At 36.2% G+C, this 13,619-nt stretch overlaps 2 protein-coding genes across 3 annotated transcripts; one reads left to right on the top strand and one right to left on the bottom strand.

Annotated features, from left to right (window-relative positions):
- The first annotated feature begins 451 nt into the window (after positions 1–451).
- LOC131931546 (uncharacterized) lies at positions 452–6,538 on the top strand. Of its 2 annotated transcripts, none has more exons than XM_059288381.1 (4): positions 452–573; positions 4,003–4,326; positions 4,779–4,998; positions 5,357–6,538. In XM_059288381.1, the coding sequence occupies exons 2-4, from the start codon at positions 4,060–4,062 to the stop codon at positions 5,482–5,484; spliced, it is 615 nt and encodes a 204-aa protein (XP_059144364.1). In that variant the 5' UTR covers positions 452–573; positions 4,003–4,059; the 3' UTR covers positions 5,485–6,538. The 2 variants fall into 2 exon arrangements, with proteins under 2 accessions (XP_059144364.1, XP_059144362.1); XM_059288379.1 differs by having other exon boundaries at positions 4,000–4,326.
- On the bottom strand, positions 6,527–12,469 carry LOC131931545 (KRR1 small subunit processome component homolog). The gene is made up of 2 exons (XM_059288378.1): positions 12,219–12,469; positions 6,527–8,048 (listed from the first exon to the last, which is right to left on the bottom strand). The coding sequence occupies exons 1-2, from the start codon at positions 12,313–12,315 to the stop codon at positions 7,138–7,140; spliced, it is 1,008 nt and encodes a 335-aa protein (XP_059144361.1). The 5' UTR covers positions 12,316–12,469; the 3' UTR covers positions 6,527–7,137.
- Between the last annotated feature and the right edge of the window lie 1,150 nt (positions 12,470–13,619).

Below are 13,619 nucleotides of genomic sequence, written 5' to 3'. Positions count from 1 at the left end.
CCAAACTGAAAAAATACAGCTAAAATGACATTTTAATTTGTTTTTACAACCCATTTTGGCGCCCCCTAAGGTCGGCGCCCGGGGACATATGTCCCCCCCTGCCCCCCTATGGCTACGCCTCTGTAATGTAGGATGCCCTGTATGCCATATACTCAGAAACGAATGAATATATTACATAAAAGATGTAATTTATTTGAAATTAACCCCTTTCCCCCCCCCCCTCCACACACACAAAACGTCAGACACCACCCACCCCCAACCCCTCCCCTCTCCTCCCTAAAAAAAACATCACAATTTAGCCTTACGGGAGTATGTTGTCATTTATGGACGGCGCATAAGGCCTATAGAAAGTGTGTTCCTATATTGTGAACCTTTAACTAATTTGTAATGACGAAGAGACACGAGTGACACCAGCTGTTGCGGGTTTTTTTTTAAATAACTTTCTACTGTTATTATTATTGTGTTGTGTTGTTTAAAACAAATGAATAGCGGGCGCTTTTCCTAAAATGATTTTCTGAAAAGTTGGGCTTTTTTCTAAAAACGCAGGCTTGATAATACAAAAAATAAACTCAGGTAAGCTACGATGTTAAGTAATAAATAATAAAGTGATGCTTAATTTAGGTCTGTAAGCTCTGATGGTCAATGAAGGCGTCTAGAAAATAATAGTCCGTGGTTTCCTGAAGATTGAAAGTTGGTTGGCGATTTTTGGAACCTCAATGATATTTATGTGGATTTTAAACTCAACATATCGACATGCCACGACAACACATTTTAATATATTGATCCAGGCCTATAATAGGCTACTGTTTTGTGGGATAGAAGTTCAAGTTGTTTAATCATCATCATCCAATGTGTGCCCAAGACACATACATAGGGCTACCACAGAATACTCTTTCCACTTTTACCGGTCTCTGACAATTTTCTTGGCCGTCTCCCAAGATAGTCCTGTCTTTGTCAGTCACTTTTTCTGCTTTACAAGCTGTGTTTCTTTTAGACTTTTTTTTCTGCGAGGGGGGGGGGGGAGGGGGGCTCTTTAAACTTTAGGGGAGGAGGGCTACATTTTCCGGGGTAGGGGTGGTAGACTTGCTTCGGTGAGGGGCTTGACCAATTCCCTTCCCCCGAAGAGATGCCTGCGTGAAAAAAATGTGTGCAAGTTATTTAATGGAGCTACACACATTCTGATGATGTAGGTCTATATCCAATGTCGTTACCTTGGTTGTAGTGCCTATTTGACTTATTATATGTCTTCAACATCTAGACAGTGAACAGCAAGAACGAAAAGGAACCGAGATGAGAACCATCTTTTTAATACCATAACCTACTTCGTTTGTTTGGGTTTTTTAAATAAAATTATATGAACAATATCTTCTCATACGTAGAGTTTTAAAATCGGCTGCATAAGATTTTTTGCTGCAACCTCTCGACTTAAGTCATCGAAAGGATGTGTATGTTGTCAGGGCGATATGAAGTTCCCTCTGTTTAAATGTTGCTCCTTTCCTGGTTATCGTAGTTCCTAGCATTGTGGGGATGTATGCCTATTATAGCGCTTTTTTTTTACGCGAGGACCTCTTATCCGGCCCGGCGAGATCTTTTTGTCCATGGAAATTTTTTTTGTTGGAGATGGCTGAGGAACTTTGCCCAGAAAAATCAAAACAATTTGAAAATGTAGCTTTGGGTGCTAATACCATTACCTGCCGTGTTGCAGACTTTGGTGAAAACATTGTGACTCAAATAGCGAAAAATGCAAGCAAGTTTCGTCATTTTCAACTGCAATGGATGAGTCGCTGGACAGCTGTTCTACCTCTCAACTACTTGCGTTCATTAGAGGTGTGGATGAAGACATGAACATAACACAAGAGCTGGCTTCCTTACATGACATGGTTGGCAATGTTACTGGAGAGAATATATTCAATGAGTTAAAAAAAAAACATTTGCTTATTTTAACTTGGACTGGACTAACCTCTGTTACCTTACTGTTGATAGAGAAAAGTACAAGAGAAAGGCTTGGTTGGACAAGCGAATGAGAAAAACATTCTACAACCAATGTTCCTGCGCTGTATTATTCACCAGCAAACTTTGTGTGCTAAATATGTGGACATTAGCAGTGTACTGAATCCTGTGGTGAAGATGGTGAATTTAATAAGGTCACATGGGCCCAACCATAGATAGTTCAGAGACATGTCGAAAGAAACAAACACAGAATCGCAAGATTTACCATATTACACAGCAGTAAGATGGCTAAGTTGTAAGAAAGTTCTGAGTAGAGAATTTAAGAAAGGAAATAGATTACTTCCTTGAAAGTAAAGGCAAGCCACAACCATTAGTCTGATGAATAGTGGGTATAGAAATTGGCCTCTGCTGCAGACATAACTAGTCATTTTAATTTTCTGAACCTAAAACTACAAGAGAGGGGAATCTAGTTTCTAATCTATACACCCACCTTAAGGTCTTCAGATCCAAACTTGTCATGTTTTTGGAGCACGTACATGCCAACAGCTTGACACACTTTCAGCAGTGCCAGGTCTTCATGGCTGAAGCAACAGCTGAGTTCTCCACGTCATTTCATGCGAGATCATCAAAGACCTCCAGCTGCAGTTTCATCAGTGGTTTTCTGACTTTGATTCAAAGACAGAAGAAGTGAGACTGTTTCAAAACCCATTGAAGCAAACGTGGACCTCGAGTGTGTTGTTGGCCCTAGGACAGTGTTTCTTTCAGATTTTTTTCTCCGGGGGGGGAGCACTTGAAATTTGTATATATTTCTATATAAATTATATTTCGTGGGGGGGGGGGGTGTCTCTGCCACCCCAAAGAGATGCCAGGAAGAAACTGGCCCCCGAACTGAAATATGATTGTTAATGCGGCCCTTGGGCTGAAAAGTTTGGAGACCCCTGTTTTACACTATTAATAAAAATAGAATCGAATTAACAGTATGAGAATCATATGGGCAAGCACGAATATTGATAACGAAGTCGCAATTCGTTTTTTTTTTTCAAAAATTGTAATTTTGATACCCAAAATAAGTGTCTATTTTAGGGCTGACGAGATTTTCTACTCATGTATGCAGGCCTATAGTGGGTGATGTAGATTCAAGTTAGCGTATCACTATCAGCAGATACAAAAATGTGTTTTTTTTTTTTATGAAAGCTATTTTAGCTGATTAGGTTAGTCGATTTGGTGAGAAATAGGCCTAGATCTATTTCGTATGGCTTGACGCAAGGCCCGGATCAAATTTCTTGGCTCTGCGTGTATTTGAAGTGTGTAATTTTTTCTAAACCGCTAGGCCTAGTCAAAAATAATATTTGCACTCAGTCTGGCGTCATCAGATGTACTAGGCTACAATTTTTTTTTATTTTCCGTTTAGCTTCACTCCACTTCTCTAAGTGGAGTGGATGGGCGGGTAGGTACATGGTTGCTAACCCGAAAACTCCGAAATCAAAGAAGAGCCCCTTAATATGCGAAAGAATTACAACATTACTACTATTACTAACTGGGGTTTCCTTTCGGCAGTTCTTGCGACACTGCTGATTCCAAACTGTACAGGTAACGTCCTGTCCATTGGGTTATCAGCTGTCCCCCCCCCCCCCCCCCCAAGAGATGCCTGGAAGAAACTCTGCTCATGAAATAGTTATATTTCAGGGGAAGTAATTAATACGTCAGTTGTGTAAAGTAGCTCAAAAGTAGCGTCCCCTCGCTAGCACTATAAGAGTATCCGCTCAAATGCACTAAGTGGAATTTTGAAAATTAAAGCCTTGCCACAATATCTCTGTAGGCTATATATATATATCTCATGGTCACATAGACAGGTGAATTCTACTAGCCACTACCCTAGAATTAGAAAGGTTAACCTTATTTCTTTTTAAATTACCCTACCAATTTAATTTTATTGTATGAACTTTGTAGGCCGAAAATAGGTTGACTCTAACTACTTGAAATATAATAATATATCATACTCTTAGTTAAAAGTAGACTACAATGACTCAAGGCTGCTTTCTTTTTCAGTAGGAATCTATACTTTTTACCATTCTACACCAATATCATTGCAAATGACATGAAATAGTAATGGAGAGTAATCAAGCTATAGACCACGATTTACATGAAACCAACCTGCTACATGTTTTAAAAGAATTGGCAGAACATGCCGAAGAAATCAAACAAAACAATGAGAGCTTCATAAGTACCATCCTCCAGCTACAGGAGGAATGTGAGGGCTTGAGGCAGAAGCTGGAGCAAGAGAAAAACAAGGCACAGTCCCAGAATGTAACGCACACTAATCTTATAAACAGTCTGAAAAACAAAATAAAATCACTCAAGCAACAGCTGAAATCAGTAGGTTACGATTTTGTCAAATTTCTGTTTTTTTTAGCTATGCTTAGTTTTTCAAAAGTTAAGGAGGTTAAAGTAGATCTCGCATTAATTTATTTATTGTATTTGTAATTTATGATTAACAAAAACATAAAGGTAAAATTTTTGGTTTTATCTATTATCAAATTTGGAATTAAAAAATGCATCAAACCACTTTTTACAAAAATAATGTATATATTTTAATGATAAATTGCAGTACTTCTTTTTGGACAAAAAATTAACATTATAGTATTATTATGTAATTGTTTTGAGTTTCATTACTTGCTCAAGTCCATAAAAGAGAAAATGTACAGGTGGTTGGTAGGTAGTGTTGACCACACTATCTTTCAAATGTAGGAATAACAAAAACAAATCATTAGGTCCAAAATGAAACAATAATTGGCATATATCTGAGTAAGTATTAAATTTATTTTTAGGCCGAGGAAGTAAGCAGAGTTGCACTCGAGGAGAATAACAGATACAAGTTCCTTTTGGACAACCAAGGTAGCAATGATGGTTGTGTGATACAAAAGTGCGGGAGGTTTGAAATAAAGAAAAGGCTTCTGGAATGCACTCGCTGCCATGAGACCTTCAACTCCCCTTCAGAAATGGATAAGTCTGTTTGCTGCTATCACCCCAAAACACCAGTCAAATCTGGTATGTCATTGTTTTGCTTTCATTTTGTACATTATTAATTTTGGACGGACAAAGACTTCAAGTCAAGCACATGTATTTATTTTCAGATTTTTTAAAAATTAGGTCAAAGTTGAAAATGTATAAATATTCTACTGTATGTATAGAAATATACCAATTTATATTGAATGTTGAAAATGTTAAGCTAAATTTCACGTTTCTTATTTTAAAATTCAATAGTATTTTATTTTTAAAAATTACTAGAATTACATAAACAAATCTGCCAAAGCCACATTGTTTTAGTTTACATCAGACTGCAGAGAATTACTCGTTTTGTTTGGAAAGTGCTTTTTTATAGGGTAGTTATTTATTTCTGTTTCAGTCTCGGAAGATGGGAAAAGTTTTTTCTGGAGGTGCTGCTCCTGTACTACCACACACAACAGGATACCACCTGGCTGCCAGCAAGGGAAACATACCATCTCTAGCAAGCGTTCCAGAATGGAGGAATGATCAGCTGTTATCACAGATTGGAAATAATTCATAACACCAAAATGAAATGAATAACCAATGTCAAATTTTCTACTACTACAACACATCAAAACTTTGTGAAGAAAAATGTGTGCAATTTTGAAAGTTTTCATTTTAATTTATTTTAAATTAAAAGTGAAGATCAAAATATACTTAAAAATGCCAATTTGAAAAATATTGTTCAAAACACGGTTATTGCAATACACAATGATTCATGCCAGTTTCTCAACCTGTTTAAGTTGCAGCCCCTATTGTATAGCAATTTGCTAGCTGACCAGCTACCATAGCATATAGGTAATTATAAGGGCATTTTAAGAGCAACAAAAACTCAGCCCACATTTTATAATATGCAGTGACAATTTCAGCATATTTAAAGGGCATTTTTAAGAGTAAAGGAAATTCTGTAAACAGATTTTTTTACTAGTATTAATTGTATGTAGTATGAGTGTAAACCTTTTAATTTGTTTGTCCCTTTTTTTTTGCATTTAATCAAAATCAGTTCTTGTCAGTTCTGTGTTTTTAAGTGACTAATTAGTTTACTCACCGAGTGTGTAATTGTAATTAGTTTTTTAAAATCTTGATGTACATATCCAAAAGTTAGAATTAAGATTTTATATAAAAGATATGTAAAATAGTCTACCATTTTTTTTAATAAACTTGTTCATTAAAAGAATTTTAATTGCAATATTTTGCATGTACTTTTCTTTAAGCTCTTATGTCGCTCTTTCTAGTGGTGTGTAATTCAAAAATGTTAAAAATACAAAGTACAAGATTTTTAAAATTTACTTATGTTAAAGTCTCTTCTCAACCACTCAACAGTTCTAAAGATGTTAACCGTAACAATGGTTTTGTATCCATAATAGTAAGACACAAGAGACTAAATAAGCTACAAAATCAAACTAAGCAGTGAAAACATAAAAACCATAATCAAATTTTAAAAAATAAAGATGTGTAAACAACAATAACAAACATTAACAACACTGTGCTACTGACATTTTGAATCTTTTTAAATTAAACACATTTTTTTCACCTTGGGTATCACTTGTTTATTATTTATTACCTTTTAGTTTTATGTAAGTAATAAATCTAAATGTGCCATATTTATCAGTCCTTTATGAACAACAACTGAAAGAAATTTTGACAGACAGGTTTTCAAGTATATTTGATGCTATAAAGGTTTTATTGATTTCACAATCATTAACATTAAAATACAACATTACATCATCTTCAACAGATTTTCAACATATACCAGCTTTACCACTATTATACCGGTATTCATGTTTCTACCACACATTGCTGTGTGTAAAAGGAATTCACTAAAAAAAGAAAAATGTATTCTGCCTTTCTTACAACTATATAATGAACTTAATAAAACTAATACTCTTTGTCCTATTTACTTGTAAATAAAATTTTTAAAAATGTCAGCCAGGACAAATGAACATTGGTTGTTAAATTTAGAACTAGTGAATCTAAAAAAAAGGTATGCTATTTTAAAATCTGAAAAACAAATTATTTAAAGGATACGTATTGCAAGATAATCATAACTTTAAATAAATCATTTTCGGCTGGGATTTTACACTTTATAAAATATTTTGTATCCTTTAACTTGTGAAACATAATTTGCAAAGATAACATTCATGCTTTCTTAGAGATTTTTCCAAATTTCTGCTTCAATTTCTTTAAATCAACCTTGGAATCAGTCTCCACCTTGGCCTTTTTCTTTGCTGGTTCAGTGGATTCTTCTGGTGCAATAAAGGATTTATCTCGCTTCTGTTGCCTGTCTTGCTTTGATTGTTTCTGTTTCTGCTTTTTCAATTCTGCCTTACGTTGTCTTCTTTCATTCTCTTTAAGGAAGTACTCCCCAGACGCAAGCTCTTTATCAATTTTAGATTCAGGCTGAGGGGGTGGGAATGGAGTATACTCCTTCTTCTTTCTTTTCTTCAATGGCTGCTTACGTTTACTTATATTTTTACTCTTGTACTGAGGTAAATACGGTTCCCAGTTTATATTCCGCATTTCAGGATTTTTGGCAAGGTCATGCTTTTCCATAATAGTACGAATAACAAAAAAAGGGTGTATATTTTTCATACAGTCTTCAACTATTTTCCGTACTTCCTTAAGACCCTTATGTGGCCCTAAGGCAGCAACTGTGTTACCCTGAACTGCAACATAGCAATCAGTCAGGCATTCAATTGCTTTAAGGGTTGTACCTCCTGGGCCAATAAGCCGTTTGCGCCGTTTAATAAATCTTTCTTTTTTAGCCACCATGGAGCCTATTTTTATTATATCACAAGCAACATCATCATCTAGAATCCTTTTAGCCTGCTCTAGATCAACACTACGAGCTAGCAATGTAATTAGGTCCCTGGCTTTGATAATAATGTATGGATCGTAAGTTTTTCTCGTTGTTTTTACACTAAGACTGCCTTTAATGAGGTCCATCTCTGGTTCAACGCCATGTTCATTGAGCACTTCTTTCACCAATGGCCAAACTTTTGACAAGTAGCTTTCACGATATTTTGGAAACAGGACAGAAAAGGAACTCTCTGCAATAAAAACATAATTATTTATTAAACAGTTGATAAAATATATCTGTAACATACATATTGGGTTTTCTAATTAAAATTAATATTTAAGTAATAAGAAACAGACATTGTATACATATTATCAAACACCAGACCTATGTAAAAAATGAATTAAAGATTTTGTTCCAATCAGTTATTTCATGCTGCTATGTTCTGATCGAATATACATTCTTCCATATAGTATCATCTTAAAATTTTGAGAAGTAATATTCAATTTCCCCCCCCCCCTCCCAATTTACTAATTCTCAAACCAAAAATATGAATAATAACCATTGAGATAGAAGCTGCATTATAACTTTTAGAATAGCCTATAACTGTTATTTAAAATTGCTTTTTTTATTCCCCAAGCAAGCAGCCAGCATCAAACACATTACTCAGGGTCTCAGTGAAATCATAGGGGGGGGGGGGGGGGGGGGGGGGGGGTTTAAGTCTGATCTTGACTGGCCTTTGGAAAAGACTTAAAGAATAAATGTGAGGACTCGCACATTACCCCCACCAGATACCTATGCAGTTAAGAGGTTCTCCATCAATGACCTAGACATTTTCCCCCATTCACCTCCTTTAATTTGAATAATTTGAAATAGACATAGAACTAGTAATTTTTTACATTATGACTTTTTGGTGATCTATTATTCAATTATCTAAAAATTTTTATTAAAATATACAAAAATATACTCATATTTAAAGATATATTCTTAAATCCCCCCCCCCCACCCCACATTACTAGTTTTGGCCGAATTTATGGCGCTAAACTAAGCCTTACGGGTTTTACTTTTACTGCAATTACTACTAGATTTAGTTATGAAGTGACTAGTCGGAAAAAGCTTTTGTCCTCTAGCCTACACTGGCCGGCAAAAAACGAAATGACCCTATGCAATGGGCTCATATTACTCTTTTAGCCTTATCCTTCTAACAAAACTAACTGTATCATGTGGTTGAGTGGTTGGGCTATGGGCGGATCGTCAGGGGGATAGAATAAGTAGAACTAGTAAAGAGATCTACCCATCTAGTCTGTAGTAAAGTATAACATATTTTAAAAAAATATTTTTTAGGGCATATTTAAATCTACTGTAGCACTGTTTAGTAAATTAAATAGGCCCATTCTAGCCAGAAAAAATTATGTATGTGCAATGGAAAAAAACTACGACTTGCTTTTGCGGCGATGTTTTCAATGGTACTGTGTGTGTGTATGCGTGTGTTTACAAAACAAACCAACCGCAGAAACCCTAGCCCTAACCCGAACCCTGTAGCCCTAACCCTAGCTCAGCTAGTAAATTAAGGTCACTGCGCATGTGCAGAGCTATCTTTTGCCGACCAGGTGGAGACTCTGGGGCGGAAAATCTTTTTCCGAGTAGTCATTTTGAATTAAATACTAGTATTTCTCGCTAACTTGGAGGCGTGGTCGGTTGCTAACAACAATATGGCGTCCGGACCGGACGCTTGACTTCCGACGATTTTTCGGCCAAATTCCAGAGACCTTCTACTAATTAGTTTTTAAAATGTTTACCACGCGCAAAATGGCGGGACTTTCACGTTATAACAACAAGCTATAGGTGGCAGGGCTATATATGCCAGAAAAGCATTTTAAAATTTGCGTTGGAGAATGAAGGCTAAATTTAAAAGGTGGTTTCATCAAAAATACTAGAACTTTTTAAATATCGATTTCCATATTACAAAATTGATTTCCATAGTAAAGCATTATTAGTTTTATCAGTCTATGAAAAAATAAATCAAATATCGTCAACACTTTTTTTATAACACCAGCTCCAAAAATGACAACCAAATTTTTTTTTAAAAATAAACCACGTGACCACTATTTGGAGATCACTAGCGAGGAACTCTTGTGCATGGCCACTTTACCTTCAAGGGTTAGAAGAGTTGTCATGGAGAGATGTGTTGGACATGGCAGTGATTGACAATAAATATTAAATTAAGTAATTTAGTTTAAAAAGAACTAAAAACTCCAAAGTTAGTGCCTAATGGATTAAATATGGATGTCTATTATTCAGTGGTCATGTTTAAATTGATAATTGCGTAAATTCTAGATTTAGTGAGAAAAACTATTAAATACGCAACTTCTTCCAACTAGAAGCATCCTTTGGGTGTGGGGAAATTGCGAGACGCGAAAAGCGAAATGGCGAGGCGGGGAAAATGTGAGAAGGGCGCGAAAACGGTCGGTCACGTGACTTTTTTGTCTCGCATTTTACCACAAGCCGATACTTACGCTGGGTGGTGTTGAAATGCGAAGATTTCTGCGAAAAATTTACCTCACCCGATTTTCAGTGGTATTTGGTCCAGACTTCAAAGACGTTTCGTTTACATTGTTAAAACTTCCGATTTTTCCGTCGCTAGACATACTGATGATTTGTCAACTCCCCCCATCTTTTGTGTCGACTTAGAATACCACCTTGTTCGAAACCGACGGAAATACCGCCGACGATAGATCAACTTCTGTCTTTTGTGTGGAACGCCGAGGCCGCCTGATTTACCGTCTTTGAAGATCGCCGTGCCCGGATCCGCTGCCGCCGCATACATATTTTCTATTGTTGCATAGAAATTTTGTATTATAGCCGCCGCCTACGATTGTTTTCTAGTTTTTTTTACCATATAAATCTAAGCACAAGGAAATGCCTACATCATTTGGATACTACAAAATAAAGTGACGTCACCGATATTATCAGTTGCTCGTGCTATAGCGTAAGCTATGGGCCTACTTCAAATATTTTTTAAATTAAGTTGAACTTATCTGAATTTTTTGGTTTTGGTGGTGGTGTTATTTGGGGTCTTCCATAAATGACGTCACACTCGTAGGGGGGGGGGTCTGTAATTTTATGACGATGTTTGATGAGGGGGAGGAGGGGGGGGGGGTTAGATGTGAAGTCACACTATAAAAAGCAATGTTAGAAAAAGAATTTTAGACGTTTTTTCGCGTTTAAGAAAACTGTTTTAATAAAGTGTAATAGGAATTTATTAAAATACTCTATTTTGACCGAAATTAGACAAGATTTTGGGAAAATATCGATGTTTTAAAAAAAACTCAACTGCTGGTGACAACAATGAGCAAGACATTGCCAAAATTACAGAAATGATAAAAAATACAAATTATAAAAAACGGAAAACAGATGTTGAGCGTGCGGATGATGATGATGAGAACATGGGTGCCAGTGTTGTTTGTGGGATGAACGAGGAGGTCAACTGTGATGAGAATATGAAATGTTGTGAATGTGGATTGGAAGAAGTAGCAAAAGAAAAATGTATAAATGGGAGTCTAATGAACTGGGTTGGGTGTACTATGTGTGAAAGATGGTGTCAGGCGGTGTGTTTGAGGACTGTTTCAGAAGATTTTGTTTGTAAATTTTGTTTGTAATTAAAATTACTTAAAAAAATAAATTGCACTTTTTAGAATTGTTTATACTTTTACACTTTTTGCAAGTACAAAAATCCATAAATAGATGTTGCAAAATATCTCTCCTGCTGACAAGATTATACCAATTCACAATGACACAGCTCACGTTTGTATAAACATGAGCGGGCTAGATTTTTAAATTAATGCCGACTGAGACGGGAATTTCCTCTCGCTAACAAGAGCGGGCGATGACAGTAGCACAGCAACGATGTTAGGATTTTTAAATAGATAGATCTAGATCCTCTCTATCTTCTTAGTATCTAGATAAAAAATAACAACATACAACACTCGTGTTAAAGGGTATGGCTAAATGCTTGTTTATTTTAAAACAAAAAAAAAAATAATTTAAATAAATAAAGATGGAAAAAAAAAGGAAAAAACTTTTTTCGCAAAAAGTGTCTCGCTATTTACCCTTAATTCCGCAGGTATGTCTCGCATTACCTTCTCGCATTTTCCCGCCTCGCCATTTCGCTTTTCGCGTCTCGCAATTTCCCCACACCCGCATCCTTTTAGTTAAGTCAAGATCTAGGAGCTGTTAAGTACCAGTACTTGAGTATTAGACTACTGTAACACACTAGTTGTAGTTGGTCAGCTAATCTAGATCTTCCACTCACACCACATTGACTACTGACTACTGACTACTGTCACTACTCAAGTACAGGCGTACAACACAAGCCACAAAAGTCAAAACTCAAAACAAAAGCCAGCTCACTGCCAAAACCTACCTGCCAGTAAACCTCTCGGATTGTCTTCTTTAGAAAATGGTTTGTCTTTCCAGCCTTCTGGAACAGTAAGCCGATCGTCTTCTTTTTCTGCAGTCATATTATCTTTTTCACACGCTTTGTAGAATCTTAAGACTTAATCGTGTGCATGAGTTACGCTAAAAAACACACCATTCCTGATTTTAAACTTGCTTTGGTCCTACTAAGTTCCAAAAGCTTACATTAAGATTCTAAATATTAGGGTAAAAAAACAACTGGGATAAAAAAGGAAAAATCCCCCATTTACCATCCCCCCCCCCCTTTCAAGGATTCCCACAATAAAAATTAATTTGTTTCTATTAATAAAGGCAAATAAAACAATATATAGGCCTATATATATATAGGCATATATATATATACAGTGGCGTAGCCAGGATCGTCTCAAGGGGGGGGTTCCAATTTTTACCCGGGGACAAACTTTCGATTTGCACCCCCCCCCCTCAAACTTTCGATTTGCACCCCCCCTCAAACTTTCGATTTGCACCCCCCCCCTCAAACTTTCGATTTGCACCCCCCCTTCAAACTTTCGATTTGCACCCCCCCTCATACTTTTTATATATACCGAGGGGTCTATGGGGGGGGGGTTATGACCCCCCCTAACCCCCCCCTGCCTACGCCACTGTATATATATATATATATATATATATATATATATATATATATATATATATATATATATACCTAAATAAATAATGACTTGTTATCTGATCTAGATCTACACAAATAAATTAATAACACATTATTATTAATACTACTTATGCCTGCTTAATAATATTTAGAGTGTAAACTATTTTCTGCATCAAACATGTTACATGCCCAGCGAATTGTTGGGAATCTCAATGAGTCTGTTGGTTAGAAGCATATGCATGGGCTGCACACACACCACCGCCCCTCAATCATTTCTTCCAGGCATCTCTTCAGGGGTACTCGCCCCCCCCCCCCCCTTCGAACGAAATGGAATTTATATAAAAAACATACTTTTACCAGTAACCCCCCCCCCCCCACCCCAGGAAAATGTAGTCTCTCTCCCCCCCCCCCTCCCCTGGAAGAAACACGGCCCTCAAAAAAAAAACTAATTCATATAGGCCTGGTCCAAAACACATTTTGTGTTAGGTCTATGTTTTGAGATAGATTAATTGGAATAACAAAGGCTAAGTCTATTTCGTTTTTTTTTTTAAATTCTAGGCCTAAACCTGTTAGCTAGGCATATAGATCTAGATCTAATACGAGGTATGAAATTTTCGCAAAATTATATTTCATTATTAAAGGAATAATATAATATAGCTTTGCAAAACCCTGGATGGAATTAATATTAAGAATTTTATTATTTGTAAATTATGCAAATTCAAAGCCAATTTTCACAAC

The sequence above is a fragment of the Physella acuta genome, unplaced genomic scaffold (genome assembly GCF_028476545.2).
Source record: "Physella acuta isolate Inbredline_101_S28 unplaced genomic scaffold, ASM2847654v3 ptg001991l, whole genome shotgun sequence".
In the NCBI taxonomy this organism is placed as follows: domain Eukaryota; kingdom Metazoa; phylum Mollusca; class Gastropoda; family Physidae; genus Physella; species Physella acuta.
This window is presented reverse-complemented; position numbering and strand designations above follow the sequence as displayed.